At 37.1% G+C, this 14081-nt stretch overlaps 1 protein-coding gene across 3 annotated transcripts in view; it reads left to right on the forward strand.

The window, feature by feature from the left end:
* Positions 1 to 14081, forward strand: part of LPIN2 (lipin 2) — a 110520-nt gene that overhangs the window by 14797 nt on the left and 81642 nt on the right. Inside the window, exon 1 of one of the 3 annotated variants that reach the window (XM_080685530.1) lies at positions 6973 to 7393. The exons of the other annotated variants lie outside the window; for them this stretch is intronic. Within the exon in view, the coding sequence (XP_080541656.1) occupies positions 7289 to 7393 (105 nt within the window). The 5' untranslated portion in view covers positions 6973 to 7288. Of the gene's footprint in view, positions 1 to 6972; positions 7394 to 14081 lie in introns of those variants that run through there. 3 annotated transcript variants of the gene reach the window in all.

A 14081-nucleotide genomic window follows, 5' to 3' on the forward strand; every position in this document is an offset into this window, starting at 1 on the left:
ACATCAGCTCAGTAAGCTGGTGGATTGATACTTGTTTTTTACTTGTTTCTTTTCTTTTTTTTAAACTAGTAATAAGGGAAGATCCTCCTCTGCACCTACAGGAGACATTATAAGATGATTGACATAGTATGTTGGTTGGTCAAATTTTTTTATGTAAAATCATGGCACTCTTTTGATTTCTTCCTGGCACACCGAAGGGCTACAGGCACAATGGCTTGATATTCTGATGATGTCCCAAAGGTGATTGCTATAGCTTTAATTTTATTAATATTTCTTTGAATTTCAGTTGGATTTAGAAAAATACAAGCTTCCAAAAATAAGTGTACATATTCATGAAGTGTTGAATCTGGCACCTCTTATGCAAAAGTTTACAATTAGTTTTGGAGTTCCTAGCAGACTTAGAGAACTTGGTGTCTGTGGCAAGGTCTCTGTAAAATCAAATGATTCTTTCTGTGTGATGGTGAGGAGAGGGGAATGGCATGTGGTTCTGTTGTTCTGAGATATATGATTCGATAGGTACATAGACACATACATACATACATACATACATACATGTTATCATGGGATGTGAACAAATAGTTCTTGACTGCAGCCTCACAGTGCTTATTGAGGTGGCTGATGGATGATAATTGATGGATAGTATTCTGTGGGAACCCCTTTCATGTCCCGCGTGGTTCTGGGTTCGGGTTCTGGAGAAGGCCGCACACAAATGAAAAGAGACTTGGAAAAGTATTAATTTGGAAATATTGGGGGCCAGGCGGGAGCCCAACTCCAGTGGAAGGACTACCCCTTGCTCTGGCCTTGCAATCCCTTTTTTTGAGACTATGGGATACGCCCATAACCTTTAGGCAGGAAATTCCAATAACAGAAATTTACATAGGAGAAACAGAGGTGGAGGCTGCTTCAGCTAACAATGTTTTTACTAAACAGTGAGTGATTAAAACATTTAAGGTTGTTGACCAGCCTTCCCAGTTTCCTGTCCACATCTTTCTATTAGTGGGACAATGATTGGTTTCCGGAAGTATTCATGAGGAAAAATACTACTATTTAAATAACAAGTACAATATGTTGTTAAATCTAAAGGGGGTCAAGTATATGGTAATGGTAGGAAACACAGATGTTGAATTACAATCTTGTACACCTGAAAATTACATAATGTTATTAACCAGTGTTATTTCAATAACTTCAGTTTAAAACTATTTTGCTGAACAGTTCATCCACAACACTGCATTCCACCAAAATAATTTTCGGGAGGAACGATTATAAGGAAAAAGAGAGGTAAAAGAAATAAGAATGACAGAGATTTGGTTATTTCATTTTCACTTTAGTTGTATTTTTTTTATTACAAGATTTATACATGGTGTTAAAGAGAACACTACAGGGCCAGTGGTGTCACTTGTGCTACAGCCATGAAACCGAGGAAAAACTGAAGGCAGGAAATATATAAAATGGAGTCACTTTAATCAAGCTGCTAAAATTATTAACATTATGAAGGTTGAGGTGTGAGGAAAGACTTTATTTTGTTCAAACTAGCCCTGAAACTTAAAAATTTTGAACTTTCTAGTCCTTAATCATTAAAAAAATATAACTGTAAAGGAATATGACAAGAACTTATCCAATCAAATGTACATTGCCCAGGTTAGTGATAATACGTGCATTTCAATGATGCAGTCATTCTCAGAAGCATTCTTTTAAAATTGCTTTCAGAGTCTTGAAATACAGTGTGAGGCAAAAACATGTTTACAGTTGTGAATACATGAAACAGTTTATTCTCATATTATTATTTAGAATTATTTTCCAAACGAGCAACTGTAAACCTACTTTTGCCCCACCCTGTATATCCTTTTGTACCCACTTCTGACCTGAAATGGACAAACCTAACAATGTGCTTCCTGAAGTACCTTTACTTACTCAGTGTTGTGATACACTCATTCACTCCTGACAGTTGTGAATTTGTAGCAAAATATTTGTTTCTATTTACTATTTTCAAATTTTATAATATGACTTGTATTTTAAAAGAATTCCATATATATATATATAAAATTTATTTCAGAGAGGAAGGGAGTGGGAGAGAGAGATAGAAACATCCATGATCAGAGAGAATCATTGATCTGCTGCCTCCTACATGCCCCCTACTGGAGATCAAGCTCGCAACCCATGCATGTGCCCTGACCAGAGGTCGACACTCAACCACTGAGCAACACTGGCCAGGCAACAGGATTTCTGGAGTGTGAACAAAATGGGGTGGGAAAGCCCTAGTACATAAAATTGCTTATATAGTAGGATGTCACCCCTGAGTGTCAAAGAAACAGATTTCATTAACAAGACATGGACATTCACACACACACACACACACACACACACACACACACACACACACACACACACACAGACACGGAGGCAGCTGCCATGGGAGTACTGAGCAGTGCAGAGGGTTTCCCACTTGTTTTGGCTTTATTTATTGAAAATGTCCAGAATTTGTGACAGGTCAAGCCATGATTCTTCTGATCCTTGATTGGGCTGCTTAGCTTCACTCTCTTAATGATCAAAGAGATTGGCTTAACTGCTACAGCTGGACAACTGTCAGTATTTTCTCTCTGGTTTCAAAATATTTGGTGTAAGTTTGACCTAGATCTAGAACATTAGTGTCAGAAGGGTTAGATCTCAGAGGATGTTTAGTCTCAAACTTCTTAGATTGTAATATGTACACTGAGGATATTCTAGGTCATATAGTAAATATTATACATTAACCTTTGAACTTTGGCAAGTTTTTTGTTTTGTTTTAATATATAAAGAAATGGACGCAACAGAGCAGAATGTAAAATATGTTGAATTTTTAAGATAAAATTAAGTCTTCAAGATTATCTTTGGGAGTGTCACTTTAAGTTGGGCCTTCTGACTCAGGAGAATCTTTTTCCCCTCCTTTGTTTCTAGAAAGACCTGTTTGCATTTGATTATTCATTTATTCACAACTTAAAATAGTCACTAGCTATCCTTTTTAAAGTTTGATAAAGTGAGGATATAATGAAACATTGGAACTTGAGTAAACTAGATAGCTATTTTCTAATAAACAGTTAAACTGCAAATGTTTGAGAAACCTCAGAGTGGTATCAAGAGGAATTTTCTCTTGGTTTTGAAGGAAGCACATCAGTAACTTTTGGATTGTTTTCATAGGTAGACAGTTAATTATAAGTAGTCCTGATAGGGAAAGAAAAACTTCATATGCATTGGTGTAGATGATAAGAGCCATCTGCCTCAAGGAACTCTGTTTTGGTCCTTTTGTGTGTGAGTATCTGTCATACATGAGTGGTCTTGAATATGCAGAAAGGCATTTGAGTTAATTCCTTCACTATAGAATAATTATGGTGGAGATTATGAATTATTTGTAACTGAGGCTATTTTCATCATAATTTTAAAAATATATATTTTAATTGATTTCAGAGAGGTGGAGAGAGGGAGAGAGAGAGAATGAGAATCATAGATTGGCTGCCTCCTGCATGCCCCCTACTGGAAATCGAGACCGCAGCCTGACTGGGAATCGAACTGTGATCAGGTTCATAAGTCGATGCTCCACAGCTGAGCCACTGAAGCCGGGCATAATTTTTTTACTACTCAAAACTTTAGTTTTCTCACCTCTTTATTGGTAATTCAGTAGAAATATATTGTTATTCCATTGTATGACCACTGGGGGGAGTATCTTATTTTTATGTTTTGTGTTAAAATCAGAATATAATTTGTGGCATAATGATATTTCTGTTGAACCAGTTTAGCCCAACTTCAAAATAAGCAAATTTCAAGTTAGGAAGTTTTAAATAAATTCTTAATTCTTCTTAAACCTAGTTTTGTTTACTAATGGGATTAGTAATAAAAACACAAGTTATATATTCTACTAATGTTACTATTAGCTGTGAAATCTAAACAAGATTCAGACTCTCTTGACTAGCAGTTTAGTTTTGATTCCCTAAGATGGACTTCGGAAAGATTTAAGTCTTGGGGAAAAAAGTATCCCAACTTCTACACACCTTTATTTTTTTTATTATTATTTTTTTCTAAATATATTTTATTGATTTTTTTACAGAGAGGAAGAGAGAGGGATAGAGAGTCAGAAACATCGATGAGAGAGAAACATCGATCAGCTGCCTTATGCACACTCCCCACTGGGGATGTACCCGCAACCAAGGTACAATGCCCTTGACCAGAATCGAACCTGGGACCCTTCAGTCCGCAGGTCGACGCTCTGTCCACTGAGCCAAACCAGTCAGGGCTTCTACGCACCTTTAAAAAAAAGAAAAAGATCATGAAGATGCTATGCAAAAGTAAAAAGTAATTTTTCTTGATATTCAACCATTATTCTTATCTGAGCCTATAGAGAAAAAGTTTGACCATATACAGTAGCGTTTTTCTTTGAAAAAGTCACATGTGTGATTAAGAATTATTGGTTTGATTTTTAACTCTTAATTATCAAGTCTGCAAAGCCAACACTCAAGTGATAGTCTGGAACCAAAATATTGGGTACCAGCTTGGGGGTTACGTGATCCACGTAGGTCATATAGTAAATGTTATACATTAACCTTTGAACTTCGGCCAGTTTTTGTTTTTTGTTTTGTTTTAATATATAAAGACATATGAGAGGAAGCTGGAGGTGTGTGCCTCTTGATTAAACAGATGTTTGGAAGATGAGCTCACCATCTGTTGCTCCATGTTGCATGCTCCCTTGCAGTCAGAACATTCTGTGAGTCATCAATCCAAACACTGAAATAATTTTAATACTAGCAGGAAACTGAAGTGACTGGCCGGGGCCTGCTTGTCGTGTAAAAGGCATTTGAGGTTGCCAGGACAGAGGTCATACCCTCCAATCTCTGCCCTCCTGGATCTCACCTCTCTTATTGGGCCTTTCTTCCTCTTTCCTGCCAGTCTCTGTCCCCTTTCCTGCTAGCATTTTCTCTTGTCTTAATCTGGCATTGTGGAAACAAAGGTGCTGAACCAGAAACCTGGTGTCAACAAGTGGGTGACCTGGAGCTAATTGCCTGACTCCTTTCTGGGCCTCAGTTTCCTCACATTTAAAATGGATGAGGTTTTGCCCTGGCCAGTGTGGTTCAGTTGGTTGAGTGTCCTGCCATGTACCAAGAGAGGTCATGTGCAGGAGGCAGTCAATTAATGTTTCTCTCTTTACCTCTCCCTTCCTCTCTCTCTAAACTCCATAATAAAATAAAATAATAAAATTAAATTAAAATAAATTAAATTAAAATTAAATATAAAATAAATAAAATGGATGAGGTTTTTCTCTATTTTTTTTCTCTTTCCTGTATCTTCATCCTTCCATCTACCCTTCTACTTAACATTTTCCCCCTCTTCCAAGTTTTATTTCTTCTGTGTTTCCTTCCCTCCCCACCCCAGTTCATCACCTTCTTAGGTAGTAGTTTCTCCTTAATCTCCTTTGTCTCCCACCTCTTATTTCTCCTTCCATTTTTTTCCCCATTGGCAGTACCCCAGTATCGCTTTTTTCTTACTACTCTCTGGTGTCAGGGATTCGGAGCTGCAGTAGTACATGGAGGAAGAGGTTTAGATTTTTATACAATGCATAATATTTAGACTTTCCAAAAAATCACTTCTTGTGAAAGGAGGAATTTGTGTACGTGATGCGTATTGAATTAGATTACAAGTGCCTGTGGGTGCTTCATGTACTCTAGGCTCAGATTAATATTTGGTAGGCTGGGCAGCAAGCAGTGTAACATATTGAACGTAAGGAAACTTCCCATTTCTGATTTTGGTGAAATTTATTTTTAACTCTGCCATTTAACATTTTTATTATGTGTATATTAGTGATAATATTGCTGCAGTAAACATTATCAACACCTGTTTATTTGGTCAACCATTTGGAAATTTTATCTTTTTGTAATGTTTAAAGGTAGAAATAAAGTTTTAACAATATGAACATCATTAAATGTGAGAGGACCAACTCTAGTATATTGTTGATGAATTATTATTAAATATTTTCATGGAATGATGAAAATTCTGTCATCTTCAGTTAATTCATTAGTAGAATTTTGGCTGAATATACTTTTTTACCTCCCTTGCTCTCAAGATTGTCTTAGAGTTCTGAAGTAGTATTGTCCAATGAAATGTTATGGGAGCCACATATGTAATTTTAAATTTTCTAGTAATGTTAAAAAGTAAAAAGAAAAAAAGCAGGTAAAATTAACTTTAAAAATATATCTTATTTAATACAATATATCCAAAATGTTATCATTTTAACATGTAACCTATATAGTATGTAAAAAGTTCTGAGGTTATTTCACATTCCGTTTTTATTCTAAGTCTGTATTTTATACTGACAATACATCTTAATTGGTACTAGCCACATTGCAAATATAATCACATATGGCTAGTGGCTATTTGTAATGAACAGAACAGTCCTAAATACTGATGAATAAAATAGTATATTTTAATTTAAAAATTAATACATTTTGTCCATCTGTATTTTAGGTTTGTTTACACAATTCACTTGAAGTTCCTATATGTTGACTTACTGAGAGCTGGAAATTCCAAGAATGTTTGAATTTTACAATGTTGCATTGTCATACTCTTTAAGTTAAATAAATGGTTCATTATTATATTATTATGTAATAATTTACTTACAATAACATTAATATACTTAAATGTTAACACTTTATTATTTGTTCATTATTTACAGTCCTCAGCAGGCTATTTTTCTTCCAAAATTTTGAAAATATGTTGGGTCATGCCAGTATGACAAAGTAAAAAATTTTGGGTAATTGAGTTCTATAAAGCATATATAACCCAGCTGTCTTTGAGAAGCTCATTGATACTTACAAATATACATAAATGATTTTCCCTTGCATGATTATTTTATATAAGCTTACTTCTCCATAATATAGTTGTTTTTATTTCTAAAAACGAGGATGTGATTGATTTAGAGAATCATTAACTCAATCCCTGTCCTGTGTGATGGAAGCTGCAGTGACCGTCATGTGATTGGGTAGGACTTGGTACCTATCAGTGTAAACACATGGCACAGCCTGTTCCATGCCCTTTCTTATCTCCTTCAGAGAGAAGGGGTTGAGTCGTTTTGAGCAAATCTTATTGGTAAAGTTGTGTATGTATTGCTTTTTTTTTTTTTTTTTTAAGAATCTTTTCCTTTCAGTTTTAACCATATTACTGTGTCTGCAAACAGTTTGTCAGCAGAGCAGCTTTCTGTTTTAATAATTTAGAATTGTGCCTTCATCTTTGAAAAAAGACATGCTTGATAAGCTAGTTTAATTTTAAGATGTTTTACTTAGAAGATGATAGTGAAGATGAGGAGAAGGTTCATGAAGATTCATTAAGTAAAACTGAAGATGTTTACTATGGAAAGGCCCCAGCTGGTATCCTGGTGAGTTACATCCACCTATGTCCTGGTCACTTCGTTTGCTTGCTCAGTCTGGATAATACTACAAGAGGGGAGAACACCCATCAAAAAAATGGCTAATGCCTTTTCTTTGGAAAATGTAGTGTTGTAAGGGATTTTATTAATTTTTAAATGATAGGTTTAACAAATCTTTGCCTATCTGGTCTGTCTCATTCACACTACACCATTTTTATACCTTTTTCCATTTATTAGTCAACAATAACTTGGTGCCTAGAAAAAAAAATGAAGTTGATGATTTAAACTGAAAATTAAAAAAACACACACAGATAGCTGGTTTCAAACTAAATGTGTCTGGTTTCACATTCTCTTTGCATCTAAGTGCAGTAGTTGAATAAAAAAAATTTAAAGGTTTTACAATTTTTATTGTTTAAGCCAAAAGTTCTGAAAACTAACCCAATATTGTGAAACTGGCATTTTATTCTGATATATGATAGAGAAATGTCACTGCAGTCTTTTTTCTTCTATGATTGCAAACAAAAAGATTTTGTAAGCTTGAAATAGAGGGGAAAATGCATATTGTCTTGAGTTTTTTAAAAAATATTTTTATTTGGACGTTTTACATAAATATATTTTTATTTGAATGTCTTGAGTTTTTTTATTTGGAGTTTTCTCTTACAAAATATAAAACAAGTCACATAAACTTAGTGTTAAGTTCCAGAAGTCTGCATTAAGAAAAAAAAAAAAATCAGGAGAATTAAGGGTAATATTATTTAACTCTACCTATGGAACCTTTTCCTTTAAAAATAATCTGAAGTAAATGCAATGAGGTAAAGGTATTTTTTAGAAAACTAAAAAAATGTTTTTATGAAGATATAAAAAAAAGGACAGAAATTAGTTTCTAAAATCTGTGGCTCATAATTAGGTTGATTTTTAGTTTTAAAATTTTTTATCACCTTTTTAAAACTTTGTTTTTGCTTTAGGATCTGTTGGTAAAAGTACTTTTTCAGGGTTCCCAGGAATTGATGTTACTGGACATTATTTGAATATGGACATGATTTGAGTATGAATGGAAGCCAGGTGCGACTGAGAGGCAACTTACTTTTGAAATTTCCATTTTATTAGTACTGGTATATAGTATATGTAGATTCATGCACTTTTGTGGTAAAGGTCAGAAAGGAGACCAGTGAACCCAGGTGATATGAAGTATTTTAAAAATTTATTTAGTGAGTAGCACTAACCCAAACCATCCATCATAGGAAAAAGTTCTTATGCTTCCTGCTTTCTAAAGGTAGGGGTGTGTGTGTGTGTGTGTGTGTGTGTGTGTGTTTGGGAGGGCGGGGGTGTTTGATTAGGTTGCATTTTATTATCAGCTCCCTTTTATCATAATGTTAGAACATTGATTCTGCGGATTACCTCCCTGCCCCAAGAGAAACTTGGATTTTCTGAATGGCTAGTGTTCATTATTGGATTTGATATATGCTTAATAAGCTTATACTGATTACATAAGAGTTAGACTTTATAACCTAGGTGTGTATGTGTGGGTGTGGGTGTGTGGCAAGGGGGAGAGGGTGAATCCTGGCTTTCAGGGTCCAGGCCCTCAGTGACCTGGATGCTCCCTGCTAGTCATATGCTGTCTGCACATACCTCCTGTTGGAGGGTGAAAGTCTTCATCTTAAAGAAGGTGATTGTATGTATTTGGAATGTAAATGTATATCTAGTAACTTCAAAAAAAACACAAAAAGCTTTCTTTGTTTCATTAGAAATTGGGAATTTTTTAAAAATCATGTTGCCATAATTTCTAAACAAGTAAAGATAATTCCTTTATTTGGTAAGGAAAAGGTGAAAATAGTTTCATATTCAAATATCTTGAAGTTTCAAAATAATTTGCTGGCCTTAACCCCACTTATTTTAAATTACCTTGATTGCATTTTTTAAAATTAGGGCAGAATGTACTACCGGAATTCTTAGCCAAACTTGTAATCCTAAGAAATGCTTCCAGAATTGAGTCTTTCTGTGGTTTAGAGCTGAAAGAGACTCTAGGGGGCATCTTGCCATTCTTTTTATTTTACTGTCAAATTTAATACTCTAACAACAATCTTATTTTACCCTGTAAATATTAGTGGAAAGGATTATTTGCCTTCTTGAGTAGGCCCTGAGCATTCCTGGTGCTAGGTTGGATTTAGATATTAAAAACCCACTTCCCCATACCATGGGTACAAGACAACTCAAACAAGTCTTGTTGCAGTGAGAGGGCAGCTGCTGTCGGCCAAGTTTCTGTCTGTTACCTGGGTCCCGATTTGAGCTGGGCATGGGAAGCGAAGCAGCCATGGGGACAGGAGACCTCCCTCAGAAGGCCCCTGCAAAGTTGGGAGGGTGAGGGTCTGTGCCCCACCTCTGTTGACCCCAAGTTCTTTCCTGATGGCCCCTCTGCGACTATGCCTGTCTTAGGTTGTTCCTTCCCTGAGGAATCTTACCTGTCCCTGGCTAACCAGCCATCCTCTGGGGCCAAGCAGGGTGATGTGAGGTTCAGTTCTGTCTCCTTGGTAGTCTATGCCCCCGTGGCCTCCACGACCAGCATCTGCCTTGGGATCCCCTTGCCTGCTGGCAGGGCCCCGGCACTAATCACATATCTTGGGGAACCCAGATTTCTTCTCCAGGGAGGGCCCAGCTCACCCCACTGGGAGAGAGACAGATCCATGGTACCAGCCACCACGAGGCTTCAACCTCAGCATGAACAGAAAGCAAAGGCAACATCTGTGGGCAATTGGATTGTAAGAAGAGGGTCCCTCTTGGCCAAAAGGGCAAGAGGGGCCAATATAGAATGCTCAGGTGCCTTCCCAGGGGGCCCTCTACACAGTGGAAGGGTTTAAATCCTTTCATGTCCTTTTTAAATTGCTGCCAGACATTCAAAGAATTAGTTTGTAAGTTTGTTTGGGATAGTTGTACATTATGCTGTTGTAATTCTAAAATATCAAGAGATGTGTTACCTTTGTCTCCAAGCACCAAAAAGATGATTTTTTTATTGATTCCCAAGGGTGCAAGGTACTATTATAGGTAATGGGGGTAGTACAAATCTGAGAAAAATTATAATGACATTGTAGAATGTAAGGATATTCTTTGCTCTAGGCCAGGGGTCCTCAAACTACGGCCCACGGGCCACATGCGGCCCACCGAGGACATTTATCTGGCCCGCCGGGTGCCGCTGCCTGTCCTGCTTAGCAGCCGACTCGTCCCGGGCCTGCAGTGCACATAGGAATTTGTTCATAGTTTTTTCTTTAAACTATAGTCCGGCTCTCCAACGGTCTGAGGGACAGTGAACTGGCCTCCTGTTTAAAAAGTTTGATGACCCCTGCTAGGCCATGGCAATTCCATTTCAAACTGGTTGTCAATTTCTTTTTGTATAGACAAGGTCTTAGTTACATTTTCTGCACCTCTCCCAGGAGCGAGTATTGATAGTCCCTTCCTTTGGTGTCCACGCAAGCCAGAAACTTCTCTTTAATTTTACACACAAAGGAGCAGTGGTTTGATTTTGTGTAATTATACTTCCTTGCCCCACCCATGGTCCTCCTGGATGACCAAGGTGTTTGGTATTATTGGTGACTACATTAGACGGGGGATCAGCCCACATAAGGGCTCTTACCCATGAAGGGTCAGGAACATAAGTCCGAAATACTTCCCCATTTTCCCCAGGTAATATTACCGTACATCTGATGACTGCTAGTATGGCAAGAAAGATGTTCTCAGGCGTTCTTGGGGTTCTGGTTACCTCACCATTTCTATTTTTTTAATTATTATTTTATTATTTTATTTTTTTTTACGTATGTGTCCTTATTCCCCCATTACCCCGCACCCCACACTCATGCCCCACCCCCCTGTTGTCTGCATCCATTGATTCAGCTCATATGCATGCACACAAGTCCCTTGGTTGATCTCTCCCCCTTACTCCCACCAACCCCCTCCTTCCCTCAGGTTTGAGGTTCTGATCGACGTTTCTCAGTCTCTGGATCTGTTTTTGTTCATCAGTCTATGCCGTTCATTATATTCCACAAATGAGTGAGATCATGTGATATTTATCTTTCTCTGCCTGGCTTATTTCACTTAGCATAATGCTCTCCATCTCCATCCATGTTGTTGCAAATGGTAGGAACTCCTTTTTTACCGCAGCGTAGTATTCCATTGTGTAGATGTACCACAGTTTTTTAATCCACTCATCTGCTGATGGGCTGTTTCATAATCTTAGTGAATTGTGCTGCTATGAACATAGGGGTGCATATATCCTTTCTGATTCGTGTTTCTAGTTTCTTGGGATATATTCCTAGAAGTGGGATCACTGGGTCAAATGGGAGTTCCATTTTTAGTTTTTTGAGGAAACTCCATACTGTTCTCCACAGTGGCTGCACCAGTCTGCATTCCCACCAGCAGTGCAAAAGAGTTCCTTTTTCTCCACATCCTCGCCAACATTTGTCGTTTGTTGATTTGTTGATGATAGCCCTTCTTACTGGTGTAAGATGGTACCGCATTGTTGTTTTGATTTGCATCTCTCTGATGATTAGTGACTTAGAGCAGGTTTTCATATGTCTCTTGGCCTTCCTTCTGTCTTCTTTCAAAAAGTGTCTATTTAGATCAGTTGCCCATTTTTTGACTGGGTTGTTTATCTTCTTTTTGCTAAGTTGTATGAGTTCTCTGTAAATGTTGGAGATTAAACCCTTATCGTTGATATCATTGGCAAATATGTTCTCCCATGCAGTGGGCTTTCTTGTTGTTGTATTGATGGTTTCATTTGCTGTGCAAAAGCTTTTTATTTTGTTGTAGTCCCATTTGTTTATTTTCTCTTTAGTTTCCATTGCCCTAGGAGCAGTATCAGTGAAGAAGTTCCTTTGGCATATGTCTGAGATTTTTCTGCCTGTGGACTCCTCTAGTATTTTTATGGTTTCCCGTCTTATGTTTAAGTCCTTTATCCATTTTGAGTTTATTTTTGTGTATGGTGTAAGTTGGTGATCTAGCTTCATTTTTTTGCATGTATCTGTCCAATTTTCCCAACACCATTTGTTGAAGAGACTGTCTTGACTCCATTGTATATTCATGCCTCCTTTGTCAAATATTAATTGGGCATAGTGGTTTGGGTCAATTTCTGTGTTCTCTATTCTATTACATTGATCTATATATCTGTTCTTGTGCCAGTACCAGGCTGTTTTTAAGAACAGTGGCTTTGTAATATAGCTTGATATCTGGTATTGAGATCTCCCCTACTTTGTTCTTCTTTCTCAGGATTGCAGCAGCAATTCGGGGTCTTTTTTTATTCCAGATGAATTTTTGGAGAGTTCTTTCTAGGTCTGTGAGATATGCCGTTGGTATTTTTATGGGAAGTGCATTGAATTTATAGATTGCTTTGGGTAGTATGGACATTTTGATGATGTTGATTCTACCAATCCATGAACATGGTATGTTCTTTCATCTGTTTATGTCTTCCTCTATCTCTTTTTTTAGTGTTGTGTAGTTTTCCACGTATAGGCCTTTTACCTCCTTAGTTAAGTTTATTCCTAGGTATCTTAATTTTTTTGGTGCGATAGTAAATGGGATTGCTTTTTTAGTCTCTCTTTCTGTAAGTTCATTAGTGGTGTATAGAAATGCCATAGATTCCTTGGCGTTAATTTTGTATCCTGCTACATTGCCGAATTCATTTATTAAGTCTAATAATTTTTTGATGGAGTCTTTAGGGTTTTCTGTGTACAGTATCATGTCATCTGCGAATAGGACAGTTTTACTTCTTCTTTTCCAATTTGGATGCCTTTTATTTCTTCTTGTCTGATCGCAATGGCTAGTACTTCCAGCACTATGTTGAACAGGAGTGATGAGAGTGGGCATCCCTGTCTTGTTCTTGTTCTTAGTGGAAATGGTTTTAGTTTTTGCCCATTGAGTATGATGTTGGCTGTAGGTTTGTCATATATGGCTTTTATTATGTTGAGGTATGATCCTTCTATTCCCACCTTGCTGAGAGTTTTTATCAAGAAAGGGTGTTGGATTTTGTCAAATGCTTTTTCTGCATCAATTGATATGACTATATGATTTTTATCTCTCAATTTATTTATGTGATGTATCACGTTTATTGATTTGCGAATATTGTACCATCCTTGCATCCCCGGGATAAATCCTACTTGGTCATGGTGTATGATCTTTCTGATGTACTTCTGGATTCAATTTGCTAGAATTTTGTTGAGGATTTTGGCATCTATGTTCATGAGGGATATTGGCCTGTAATTCTCTTTCATTGTGTTATCTTTATCTGGTTTTGGTATTAGGGTGATGCTGGCTTCATAGAATGAGCTTGGAAGTGTTCCTTCCTCTTGGATTTTGGCATCTATGTTCATGAGGGATATTGGCCTGTAATTCTCTTTCATTGTGTTATCTTTATCTGGTTTTGGTATTAGGGTGATGCTGGCTTCATAGAATGAGCTTGGAAGGTTCCTTCCTCTTGAATTTTCTGGAATAGTCTGAGGAGGATAGGTTTTAGTTCTTCCTTGAATGTTTGGTAAAACTCCCCTGTGAAGCTGTCTGGCCCCGGGCTTTTGTTTGCTGGAAGCTTTTTGATGACTGCTTCAGTTTCTTCCATAGTTATCAGCCTATTGAGATTTTTACAATATTCCTGAGTAAGTTTTGGAAAGTTGTATTTTTCTAGGAATGTGTCCATTTCCTCCAGGTTGTGTAGTTTATT

This window comes from Plecotus auritus (genome assembly GCF_963455305.1).
Source record: "Plecotus auritus genome assembly, chromosome: 8".
In the NCBI taxonomy this organism is placed as follows: Eukaryota; Metazoa; Chordata; class Mammalia; order Chiroptera; family Vespertilionidae; genus Plecotus; species Plecotus auritus.